General features: G+C 36.0%; 1 protein-coding gene across 1 annotated transcript in view; it reads left to right on the top strand.

Annotated features, from left to right (window-relative positions):
• RYR2 (ryanodine receptor 2) overlaps positions 1 to 13,177 on the top strand; it is a 434,064-nt gene that overhangs the window by 285,470 nt on the left and 135,417 nt on the right. The window contains exons 40-48 of the mRNA XM_075089806.1: positions 1,230 to 1,373; positions 4,074 to 4,347; positions 6,977 to 7,091; positions 7,671 to 7,803; positions 9,002 to 9,105; positions 10,500 to 10,635; positions 11,335 to 11,521; positions 11,647 to 11,752; positions 13,026 to 13,146. Of these exons, the coding sequence (XP_074945907.1) occupies positions 1,230 to 1,373; positions 4,074 to 4,347; positions 6,977 to 7,091; positions 7,671 to 7,803; positions 9,002 to 9,105; positions 10,500 to 10,635; positions 11,335 to 11,521; positions 11,647 to 11,752; positions 13,026 to 13,146 (1,320 nt within the window). The remainder of the gene's footprint in view (positions 1 to 1,229; positions 1,374 to 4,073; positions 4,348 to 6,976; positions 7,092 to 7,670; positions 7,804 to 9,001; positions 9,106 to 10,499; positions 10,636 to 11,334; positions 11,522 to 11,646; positions 11,753 to 13,025; positions 13,147 to 13,177) is intronic.

The raw sequence follows: 13,177 nt of genomic DNA, 5'->3' as shown, positions 1-13,177 counted from the left end.
ATGGGAATCCCATGAGGTTCAGCAATGGGAAGTGCAAAGTCCTGCGTCTGGGGAGGAGTAACCCCATGCAGCAAGGACAGGCTAGGGACCAAACTGGAAAGTAGCTTTGCAAAAATGGACCTGGGAATCCTGGTGGACAACAAGGTGAGCATGAGCGGCAAAGAAAGCCAATGACTGGGCTCCCCAGTACAAGAGAGACATGGACACACTGGAGTGAGTCAAGGGCGGGGCCATCAAAGATTATTAAATCCTTGGAGCATCTTTTGTATGAGGAGACACTGAAAGGACTGGGGATTTTTGACTTGAAGAGAAAGCTCACAGTGGGGTTGTATCAATGCGTATAAATACCTGTTGGTCAGGGGGAGTAAAGAAGGCTGAGCCAGACTTTGTTCAGTGGTGCCTATTGGCAGCACAAGAGGCAATGGGCACAAATTGTAATACAGGAAATTCTACTTAATATGTTGTTGTTGTTGTTTGTTTTTAAACTGTAGGGTTGATGGAAATCAAGAACAGGTTGCCTAGAGAGGTTGTGTAGTCTCCACCTTAGCAAGTATTCAGTACCTGACTGGATGTGGTCCTGAACAACCTGTTCTAGTTGAACCTGCTTTGAGCAGGGAGGCTGGACTAGACGATCTGTAAAGATTCATTCCCACCTCAGCTGTTCTGTGATTCTGTAAAGTCTCACATGCATTTCTTTCATTTTTATAGCTTGTTATAGAAATACAATGAAAGAACCAGTGTATTGTGAAGGCGGCTACTTACGACTTGTCGCTAGAAAGTATATTTATTATAACTTTAATTCTTTTACTTTTATGATATCCTAAAATCTCGTAGCCTTTACTAGTATCAGTTGAACTACAGTGTCAGCAGAGGCTATATCTACACTTCTGAGCTACATATGTCCAAAACACAGGTATCAGCATTAGCATGGAAACATGCATACCGGGGAGTTGACCATAGAAATAGATTTACTATTTATTTTATGTATAATAACACACAGTTTATACAATAAATTAATAAGATTACATGATCCTTATCTGCAGTTTCCTGCCTTGCACATATATCGGATCTATACTTGTTCCAAACTGCTGGTTAAGCATATCCCCTATCAAACTCTTTTTGTAGTTCTGACAGAGCAGAACAACATAGTTCAGTTTGATTATGTTTGTACATACAAGATACAAAACATGTCTGTTCTTTTGCTATTTAGTGTGTATTTTTTATTGCAGGGATTGAACTAGATGAAGATGGAACCTTGGATGGAAACAGTGATTTAACCATTACGGGTCGCCTCCTATACCTTATGGAAAAAGTTACGTATCTGAAGAAGAAGCAAGCTGAGAAGCCAGTTGATGATGATGCTAAGACATCCTGTAAGCAAAATTAAATCACTTTATTGTATCCTAATTCCAAAAGGCAAAAGAAGCAGGAGATGAAGTTCTTAATATATTTTCAGCCAAAACAAGGTGGATTTTTAGTGAAACATCTGTGCACCTTAAAGTCTGTAGCTCTGACTCAAAACAAGCTCAGATGGAATTTTTATGATAGGCAGATTGTTCTCAGTGGGATGTAGTGGAAAATTTCTTCTACTGGCTTTCTTGCTCTTGATCCTTTTCAAGTTATAATTTTTCCAGAATGTACCTTGCTTTTTGTAGAATTAGTTCAGACTTAATAATTGTAGCAAGGTCCTGATTATGAGAACTTGCTCATAAAATCAGCAGCAGCAGCTTCAAATCAGTATTTGCATGAAGATTACCAAATTAAAGAAGACTTGCAATTAGACTGTAATTTGCAAAGCTGTACTTAGGAGAAGCCTCCTCACCCATCCGAAATTCAAGATTTGCTGACTCTGGTTGTTGCTCTGTCAATTTTCTGACGCTTTCTGCCTTTCCATCTTGATAACAATCATTGCCAGTGGCACTCAAGTTCTGTACTTGGTGCCAATTGATTATGGAATTTTGTTTATTTTTCACTTGTCAATGCTGATTTTTTTTTTCTTTATTCTGGTGGTTGACACTTTCAAATGTCCTCATTTTTTACGCTGCTACCCTACCAACAGGAATGAATTTCTGGGCACAGTATAGGTGTTTTGACTTCAGTAAAAAGCTTGGTTTCCATCACTGACTACACAGAATTCCTAGGGAGACTGGCCGTTTAACTTGGTTGCTTAACATAAGTACGTGAAGGTGTGCGATGAGATTTCCCCAGGTTACTTACATTGAGATGGCCTCTTAGCTGCTGTTTATTAGTGTTAGCTTAGTGTTCTTTAAGTAGAAATATTTTTGTCCCCCTAAAAGTGTGCCTTCTAGCTTTGCGGTTTATAACTGCTATTTCAGTTATCGGGTAGTGATAATTAGAGGCTAGGTCTATGCAGAATGTGGTGATGAATCCTATGGTTTCCTTTTGTTTTTTCTTGTAGTAAGCTTAAAGCTCTACAAAATCTAGTTCTCTCTCCCTCATGTTACTAGACAGTATTATATTAAACTAATTAAACAGTATTGTGGTGGCTAGGCTGCTTGGGTTCTTCACTGCAAGCATGATAACAGCCAGACCCACAGGTAGGTGGGATGCAGCATTGCAGCTATCAGAACAGGAGCCAAATGACAGCCTGCTTATACAATTCTTTACAAAAAAACAAAAGGACCTTACCATTGTGTCCCTTCTTGTTATTATGTATTTCAGTCCTTCTGAAATACTAGGCAAAACACATTTCATCCTTTTACTTATTTTTACAGTGTTTTTATTCTAAAAAATGCTGTGCTGTGTGACAATGGAAAAATGTGTAGTACAGTGTTCGGACAGTAACAATAAAATGCAGTGCTATTGCTCTTTTTTCCCCTTACCCTGTATTAGCACGTCTTAGCACAAATTCTATTCTTTGTTAAGCGTTCTCTTTTTTGTAAACTCCTGTCCCTTTGATATCTTTCTTTAAGTACTTGTACTTTTTTTCATTTGAGTTTAGCCTGCAATTGCATCTGGTTTACTCCAAAATCATGTACCTGTCTCAACACATACATTTCTAATTTGAAAATATTTTTGATGTTTCGTTTGCATCAGCTACCTTCTTCAACACCAGGATATTTATTAGGCAGTTTATTGAACTTCAGAAGGGATTATCAAATTTCCCTTGTCAAAATTCCACTGTTATCCACTTGACATGGAAATAAATTGATTAGTTAGGTAAGTACTAAAGGTGAAATTCCCTAGTGTATAACTGTCAGGATGTCTCAAGACGAACCTGAATTGATCTGACAGCCTTGCAAACCTGAATGGAAGTTCCCAGAGTTGGGAAAAAAACCATTATTCAATTGTCTTCATCAAACACTTTGTCCCGACTGTTAGTTCATGAGTGATTTTTTTCTAAACAGTAGTCTCAAATCTTAACTGACATCCTATTGCTTGTCTGTTTTAACATACGACCTTCTCAAGTATATAAATATATCTCCCAACTAATATTGCCAGTGAGAATACAGATATGTGTTTCTTGCCTCATTAAAGACTGAATTAAAAATATGGAAATGATGATTTGCATTTAATTGATTGGAGTCTTTTCATTTCTATTTCGTTTAAAGGGCCTTGCCTTTTGTTTTGGCAAAAAACTAAGTTAAATTGTTCTGGCTTGTACATTATAAAATTTTGAGTGGATACAGAGCTTAGACATGTAAATAAATAACACAGCATTTACATGTGCTACCAGTATATTTTTCCAGTCTTACTTCATAATATGTAAGAAAAACCCTCAGACCTGAATTCCTGGAAGAATCTTGAAAGCAATATGTAGAGATAAATAGGGTGACTCTGTGAGCATCTTGTATGTCTTAATAATAATTATGATATCAGATTTCTTTTTCTGTATTTTAATTTTAAATATAGGCCTTTGGTTTTGAGATGTTTCTGCTTCTCTTGTATGATTTTATTTTCCTTTGATAGTCTGCTAAACAAAAGCCAAGAAAAAGGTGCTTCTTAAGAATCTAATTTATTCCAATTCATGTTGCATAATGTGTTCTGAGGGACTAACAGTAGAAAGATGAACAATTAATGGTAACTTTGTGATTTATGTATTTTCTTCACAGCTACTCTTCAGCAATTGATTTCAGACACAATGGTACGCTGGGCCCAGGAATCAGTGATAGAAGACCCGGAGTTAGTGAGGGCCATGTTTGTACTGCTGCATCGCCAATATGATGGTATTGGTGGCCTGGTTCGAGCCCTCCCAAAGACCTACACCATAAATAGTGTGTCTGTGGAAGACACAATCAATCTTCTGGCATCCCTCGGCCAAATCCGTTCCTTGCTTAGTGTCAGAATGGGGAAGGAGGAAGAGAAACTTATGATTCGTGGATTAGGGTAAATAACTGGAATGTAACATCCCTTTATTTACAGATATTTGTTGTTATTTGTTGTATGGTTGTGGCCAAGGTTATAGTTTGAATGTGAATAGTCTATATGGGTGTAAATGCAGACATGGTATCAGTTGTGTAGTGTCTTCAGTTGTAAGATACAGCCTTTTGCTGCATTGTATGTATCATTTCTGGAGAGAAGCAAATGACATCTGTAAGACTTCTTGTGAGATATGTTGAAAACATGTATGTAATGTTTTATGATACAAAAAATATATCTTGCTACCATATTTTAAACAGTATGGCTATGAGGTACAGTTGGAGAAATCAGTAAAGAAAACACGATCATCTCTACTAGCAAAGAGGGTTTTTTTTCCTCTCACATTTTTCAAAGAAGTGTTACCATCTGAAAGGTGTCTGGTGAGATGAAACATCAGCTGTGCCCTATTAGAAATCCCCAGTCAGCAAGAGCAATGACAAGCAAAGACAGCATTATATAAAGAATGCCAGGAATGCAAGAAGAGAAGCTTTTGTTGTGCAAAATACCTTTTTCTTTACTGAAAACCTCAAATATCCACATAATGTCTATACATAATTTTGTAGTGTCATTATGAACTATGCCTACTTAGCTTGCCAGCAGGTCCCATCCATGTTCCCTGGCTGTTGCAACGTTCAATGTACTCATGCTAAGACTTTGGCATAGGGGAAAGTCTGTCACCTGTCAAGAGATACAAAATAATCGTATTTCTAAATCCACCTTTGTACTTCAAATTTGCGTTGTTACATTTCACTTAAGCTAAGGAAGTCTAAAATGAGTGAGTGATTATTAGATGCTGGCATTGTTGTGCCTGGAATAAAAAAACAAAACAAAAAACCACAACAAATCTTAGAGGGGTATTCACTTCATGTTCTGCTTTCTTTTTGTTCTTTTACATTTTTTTCCTCAACATTTTCTGCTGTGAATTAAAAGCTAAGATTTTGTGAATCTGATCTAATTTTATCAACATTTTTGGTGGTATGTGAAGGTCTGGAGTGAGGAAAAAATAGTACTTTCTGTTAAGCTAGTGTTCTCACTGCCTGTTCCCGTCACCCTTCTTGGTAGTCTCTGTCGTAGTCTTGTTTATCTTGTAGGTTACGCAGCTGTGCCATTTGTACCTTTTATAGCCTAACCTGGGCTCCAGCACCTATTTAGAAATGCCACATTTTTTGCTGTGAGTGGAAAGTATTCCTTTCTTCCAGCTGAGAAATGGAACTGTCACTCATTCCTGCTTAAAAACTCACTTTCTTCAGAAATGCTGTTAGGATTTTTTTCTTAAGTGTGACATTTCATAATGCAGCCCGCAGTTAAACAGAACACTGAAAGTGGATGTGCTTTCCAAAGTAGTGTAATAATGCTGGCCAGCCCCTGAGGTGACATTTTGACTTTCTGTACAGAAAGCTGCTGTAGACAAAGAAGAGTTTAAAATGACTTGTTAGGTTGATACCGTCAAGATCTTTTTCCACAGCGTGAAGCGTTAGTGCAGGAAGGAGTTGTAGTATGATAGCTTTTGGAGGCAGGGCCTATCCTCTGTCGTCTCTGATATGAAGTCTGGTTGTAGGCTTTGGGGAAAAAAAGATCAACTAATCTTTCTGGGAGCTATTGGGAGCCAAAAACTCGTGATAGTGCCAGCTGCATCAGACACACTGTATGCATTCTGTTGCATGACTACTGATAGTTGTGGATTTGTAGCTTTGAGAGTGACGGAACAGTCCTCTCCAAGTCTCATCTTTTATAAGGCTGAAATTTTCCTTGCCTGATTGCAGGAGTCTTAGGTCAGAAACAAAAAGACTGCTATAAAATATACAATGAAATTTGAATGGTTTTCAGCAGTATTTTCTGTAGTGACTTGTTAGTCCTTTTCTCCCATAATGTGATTGCTTTCACATTTATTGATGGGTTGCCTGTGATTTCAAGACTAATTACAGTGTTTAGAAATTTAATTACTTTTTAAACTAGGCATTTTTGTTGGACATAAAATGTCATCATAAAATTTTGACATTATAATCTTCAGGACTGATTTTAAAGTATGTAAATCTGTTCTGCTGAAATACGTAGGAGAGTTCTGAGCCGTAACTCATGAACTAAGATTAATATTTAGGCAGCTTCAGTTTTTGATGCTTAGAGGATAGCTGGATATATTCTCATTCCCCTACAATTGTTTTTCTTGGTTTTGATGGCAGTTGTCAAATGTCTCAAGGTTGATATATTCTGAAAAGAATGCTTGTCAAAAATAGTGATTTGTTTAATTTCAAATTTGAGCTAATATAACAGTTTTGATCATACTGTTGTCAAAAATAATTTTAGATCTGGAATGGAATTTCTAATGAAAATAGAACAGCATCCTACTCTGGTGTAATCAAATGGTCATTAGGGAAATAACTATAATATGGGAAAAGAAAGGTCAAGTTCTTCCACAGCGTGCATAGAAAAGTAGACCATCAGGAGAGATTGAGACTCAACCTGAAAAAGTCCCTGAGGTAATTTTACACCTCAGGTGGAGAAGAATTGCACAGTAAATCAGCTTTGCAAATAACATGATAGGTAGACTATTGGTCCATAGCATTTTAGTCCAATTTCTTGTTTTGTTTTCCTGTAGAGACATCATGAACAACAAAGTATTTTACCAACACCCAAATCTCATGAGAGCTTTAGGCATGCATGAAACTGTCATGGAAGTGATGGTAAATGTGCTTGGTGGAGGAGAATCCAAGGTAAAGCAATTCACTGTTAAAAGACATTTTAGAATATAGCTGTTCAAAGATTTATTGTGTTAAGGTACTGAGCAGTCACTGGAGGTACTGAGACCATAACCTTTTACTGATTTCCATTAGCACAATAGTTGACTAAGTTTTTAGAAGAATCTCTCATTCCATTCTTGACAAAGATATAATTAGCATTGTCATTTCAGATGCTTTAAAGGAAAAACGGCAGAAATCACTTTATATGCTTACTGGCTTTTAAAGGGGAGATCTTTTTAGAAACTATTTAAAAATGAATGCAGTGTTACTCTGTGAATCTGAGCATTTACATCTTTTCATATATGAATCTAGAATTTATGGGTGATCCCAGCTCTTGTTTTTCAAGCTTGATCTTTGGGGTTTAAGGAGTTACTTATTTGCTGAGAAAGCCCTGTTGATTCTAGGGTGAAACCTAAACAGTTAACTTCACTGAGGTGCAGTGATTACAATGCATAAATAGTAGTGTTAAAAAGCTGTTATGCAAACAATCTTTTGCAAGTTTTATGCCTGTCTTAGAGTTTGAGCTTCAGTCTGGTTTTATTTGCTTCTTAGGAAATCACTTTCCCAAAGATGGTGGCAAACTGCTGTCGTTTTCTATGTTATTTTTGCCGCATCAGCAGGCAGAATCAAAAAGCTATGTTTGATCATCTTAGCTATTTATTGGAAAACAGCAGTGTTGGCCTTGGTAAGTAATAAGTGTGTGGCTTTTGAGATTATAAACCAAGACCGTAGAACCTTCTGCTGATTTATATATATATATATATGTATATATATAAAACCACCTGTGTTTTTCTGCATCCCTCTGTTTGTGTTGAAGTTTCTCCTTTATCCAGTGCAAAAATATCTTCATCAACTGGATTGCTAACTCCAAACAAACCCCTGACAGTAGTGTTTAGTTGAGGTAATATAGTATACTCTTTTTTGTATGTGCCTGGACATTAAGAGAGAGTTGGTGTTTAGTTGCACATTTTGAGGAACAGGATAAAATCCTGATTTTGATGAAGAGAATCATAAATACATGTTGGCAGCATTTATTAGGGCTTACTTGTCACTGCTCAAGCTTGCTCCCCTACACTTTCTTCCGTAGACTCTTCAGTATACACCTATGGCAGTGGGAGGAATAGAGCTCGTTTGCTTAAGTACGCATGTACAGATGCTCAGAAATTAACCTTGAAATTTTCCTAAAATGGTAGCCTTTCTTTTCTAGGCTGAAGTGTTATAGAGGAGATACATTTATGCTTTATTTAATTTAGTACTTGTAATTGAGAAGATATAATTATTTAGAATCATCACAGTAATTTTTTTCAAATGATCCCAAATTCCGTATTAATATATAGGTACAGGTCAGAAGCATAAACTAAAAATTTATTTTGAGAGAAAGTGGCCAAATCAAATGCATTTGGAGAGTTAATATGAAAACCTTAGCTTTCTCTAATGCTATAATGCTGCCATTTTTTAAAGAAATAGATAACATATAATTATATATCTTAAAGCTTAAAGATATTTTCTATTTCAATACAGTGGGTAAAATGTCAGTGTTTTAGATATAAAACCCCTGCTACCATTTCCTCTAAACAAAGTTGTGCCAGTTAGTAAAATTAACAAGAATGAGATCTTAAAACAAAGTATGTGATGAGAATAGGAATGTGCAAGAAAAGTTGTTTCTAGCTTGAACATCTACATTGTATTTTGATCTCATACCGATGTCAAATTTCATGCGAGTGCATGATTTTATTATAAACAGTGATATAAATTATATGCTTATAATCATGTGCTAGTTAATGACAAAATGTTGCATTTTATTAAAAAAATTTGTTAATGTATTTCCTATGAAATAGTTGGTTTTCATTAAGTTGTGTTGAAACTAAATGTTATTTTAACAGCCTCTCCTTCTATGCGAGGATCAACGCCTTTAGATGTTGCAGCAGCTTCTGTGATGGATAACAATGAACTTGCACTAGCTTTAAGGGAGCCTGATCTGGAGAAGGTTGGTAGCTTCTTTATCAAGCATTTTTTTCCCCTGTAGAGATGGGGAAATTCCTGTTTCCTGAAGTACTCAAAATGCAAGATTATAAGAATTATGTGGGAGTTTTAGGTACCTTTCAGAGGAAGACTATCAGGACCTGATTGTTTGTTATTTCTGCTGGTGGTCTGGATAGTGGAGCTCAGTTTACGGTTATTACATACACAAGTGTAACCAAAAGAGATTGCCTCAAGGGCAGCTCTTACTTTGGGAACAGTGGAGCCCATACCAATAAAACTCCATTGCTAAAATCTATCTTTGTTCTGTCTTGATGGTGACATACAGTGGTGCCATAATGCAGTAGAGGTTACTAGAAGCCTTGTGACAACTTGTTACAATATATGACAAATTTTCATAGAGATATCTATCTATATCTAGCTGTATTTTTTCCTAACATTTAAACCTGGCTGAGGAAATATTGAAGGAATTGGGATTAATTTGACTAAAGAAGAAAAAACTTGAAAGCCTGTGACAATTGTGTAGAATATGTAAGTTGGTGCTGCAAGAAGAAATAGCATAATGCTTACTATGTCAGTAGTGGATAAGAAAAGTAGTATAAATAATGGGAAGACAGGTTTAAGACAGACATTACAAAACACTTTCTGATAGAAAGTAAGACAGTGGAATATATTGTCCAATTCGTTCTTGAAGACCTCCAATTCTGGAGACGCTATAACCTTTGTAGGAAACCATCTGTCAGGAGTAATATAAGTATAGATGGTTCTTTCTTGTAATAGGAGGATGGCCCATATGTGTTTAAAAGCACATTTGCAGACTTACTGTTCCTATAAATGGTCAGCAAAAAGAAGCTGAACTGATTAAAGGCTATGCTTACAACTCAGAAAGGAGAGGGCCAACTAAAACTGCTATTGAGTCTATAGGTCTGAATAACAGTGTTATGCTGTTTAAAAAGAAAGGAAGAAAGGAAGAAAAAAGGAAGTAAAGAAAAAAGGAAGTGAAAAGGAAAGGTTAAATAAGAGAGTAGAGCCGTGAGTTATATTAGAAGATGTGTTTTCAGATGAGGATGGTGTGTATTTGGGAATATTACAAAATTGACTGATTTGTAATGCTCAGGGTTGCAAGAGAAATTAGTTATAGATAGCAAAGCGGTGATTTAGAGAGAGGAAAAATGGAATTGAGATAAATAAGGTCTTGCAGTTCATGGCAGAAGTAGGAAAAGACTGGGAAAGTGAACTAAGAAAGAGGCTGCTCTTCTGATTTGCCCAGAGTATGATATGGTTTTGTTGGGGATAATAGAATGTGGACACCATATCCAAGGCAAAGTATGAGCATGCTTCCCTTTGAAACTGCACTTCTTTTTTACAATTAGTATCTTTTTCATCTCACCTGGCTTTTAGGTGGTTCGCTACTTGGCTGGATGCGGATTACAGAGTTGCCTTCTGTTGATTTCTAAAGGCTACCCAGACATCGGATGGAATCCAGTTGAAGGAGAGCGATATTTGGATTTTCTTCGTTTTGCTGTTTTTTGCAATGGTAGAGTAGAAGACTATAAATTTTATGGCTTCCTCTAATGTTCAAATAAGTTTGTAATTTAAAATAGTAACACAAGCCAAGTTGATAAGTTAAAGTAAACTTACAGGACAATTTGCAGAAAGAGTAGAATTATGCAAGGCACAGCACACAGGAATTTAGATGCCCATTTCACAAGTCACGTAGGGTCCTACAAGCCTATGCCTCATTTTTTAGATCCATCTTTACGCTTTGAAATGCCCACATTTCCTTTGGAAGTAGAGCAGAGTCCTAAATCTTTTTATGATAAAACTCATAGTAGACATAGAGCCAAACCCCCATCTTTTGATGAAGATTTAGATAGATAGTCCAATTTTAGTGTTGAACAGCTATATTGATCCCCTCATCACCTCTCTCACTTGGCTGTGCATCTTTACTACAAATCAGTAGCTTCAGTGATGCTTTAAACATCCTTCAGTACATAGTTACTTCTTTGGCTCCATTTGATTTTGAACTAAATCACATTTAATTTCATAGCTTTTATTACGGTAATGGAGTATGTATCTTTATGTAACTTTGTCATGATATTTAAACTGATTAACTGATGTAGTTAAACGTATCTACTGATGGATACATTCTGCACTTTTGTCTACCTTTTTCTGATTATATTTCAGAAGTCATGTTGTTATAATCTTAAATCTTGATATTTATTCTATGTGGTAGGAGAGAGTGTGGAGGAGAATGCTAATGTTGTAGTCAGACTGCTTATCCGTCGACCTGAATGTTTTGGCCCAGCTCTAAGAGGAGAAGGAGGCAATGGGTTACTTGCTGCCATGGAGGAAGCAATACAAATATCAGAAGATCCAACAAGAGATGGACCTTCCCCAAGTAATGGATCTAGTAAAACCCTGTACGTGCAGCGGAATTGCTTACATTGCCATAATCTTTGGGTTTTTTGCTTTAAAATCTTAGTCGTGAAATGACTTTTTTGTATTTTTTCAACATTTAATTGTTTTAATAATTAACTACTTGCAGTGAAATGGAAGAACAAGAAGATGACACTATTCACATGGGAAATGCAATAATGACCTTTTATGCTGCTTTAATTGATCTCTTAGGACGTTGTGCCCCTGAAATGCATGTAAGTTTTATATCTTCATGTGTTGGAACGTAAAGGCATAGTTGTTTTATTGATTGTTCAACAGTTTGCTGTCTGGCTTTTTCACAGTAACGCGTTATCAGGTATTAAAGTAGTGGTACGGCTACAGAGTATCTTAATGTATATAATGTGTTTATCTCCTGTTTTGCAAAGAATTTCTGTAAACTATTCAGAAACTGTTTTTTTAAAGGAATTATTCCATTGCTTTTCTTGTTACTGTTCCCTGTGGTTGGTCTTCAACAACATTTTATCGTTAATATTGTTTGACTGCCCATTGAGCCAATCAAACTCCGCAGATTTCTGTATTGTGATGGGGTAGAGTGATTTATTTTTAAACCACAGTTTTACTCTCTTCATATACGTATTTAAACAGACTGTTTAAATTGCATATAAGAGAGTAAATATTATAGGGCATACTTTTAAAACATAGAAATAAGCATTGTCCGTGGACATACACATTGATAGCTCATAATCTTTATTCACACTGACAAACCTTCTCAAAGGTAAGATGTCACTATTTCAGGCATTAGATAGAAATAATTAGATATCTACACTATAAAAAACAAGCCCTTACCACTGAGTTCCTAAGAGTTTGAAACTATTTGAAAATATTTGTTGTTTACAATGCAAAATACCTTCCTGTTTTTCAGAAATTCTACTTAGTTATGCATAGTTTCTCATTTCACCCTGAACTGTGCCCTAATTCAGATAGATCAGTATAGATCAGTATCAGATTTGTGCAGATGTTGATAACTTGACAAAGGAGATATCCATATAATAAGGTCAGTGTATGAATATGTTTTGTTTGAATAAAAAAATTGTCTTGTTTTCTTCCGGTCTCACTGCCTTTTTTAAAACAAAACTGAAGCAACTGGGATACCTGAAAGGGTTGTTGTTTGGCCAGGACAGAAAAACTGGCTTTTTCATTTGAAAATCTGTTTTGCTTCCTCCCTCCCCTCCCCTCCCCTCATGTGCTACATTTTAATGATTTGTTCACCTGTTTTACCTAAAATTCATTTTAAAAATAGGCTTAGTCTTATTTAACAACCAAACATCTAGGTTTCTAGACTTTGCACATTTACGTCCAAAATACAGCAAATAAATACAGACTACGTGAAATTTGCATTATTAATTATAATGTGATTTTGAGAGCAGTTATTTTTGTCTGTCTATGATTCAGGAAGTTTCCAGAACATGACCACGTACAGAAGATAAAAAGACGACTTTGTTTATTTTTTATTTGTCTTTTCCTTAGCTAATTCATGCTGGCAAAGGTGAAGCCATTAGAATCAGATCAATTCTACGGTCTTTGATTCCACTGGAAGATTTGGTGGGAGTAATTAGTATTCCTTTCCACATGCCAACCATAGCTAAAGGTAAGATAATTAATCTACTTTTTTTTTTCTC

Source organism: Phalacrocorax aristotelis, chromosome 3 (assembly GCF_949628215.1).
Source record: "Phalacrocorax aristotelis chromosome 3, bGulAri2.1, whole genome shotgun sequence".
NCBI lineage: Eukaryota > Metazoa > Chordata > Aves > Suliformes > Phalacrocoracidae > Phalacrocorax > Phalacrocorax aristotelis.
The sequence above is the reverse complement of the archived record's forward strand: the minus strand, read 5'-3'. Positions and strand labels throughout refer to the sequence as shown.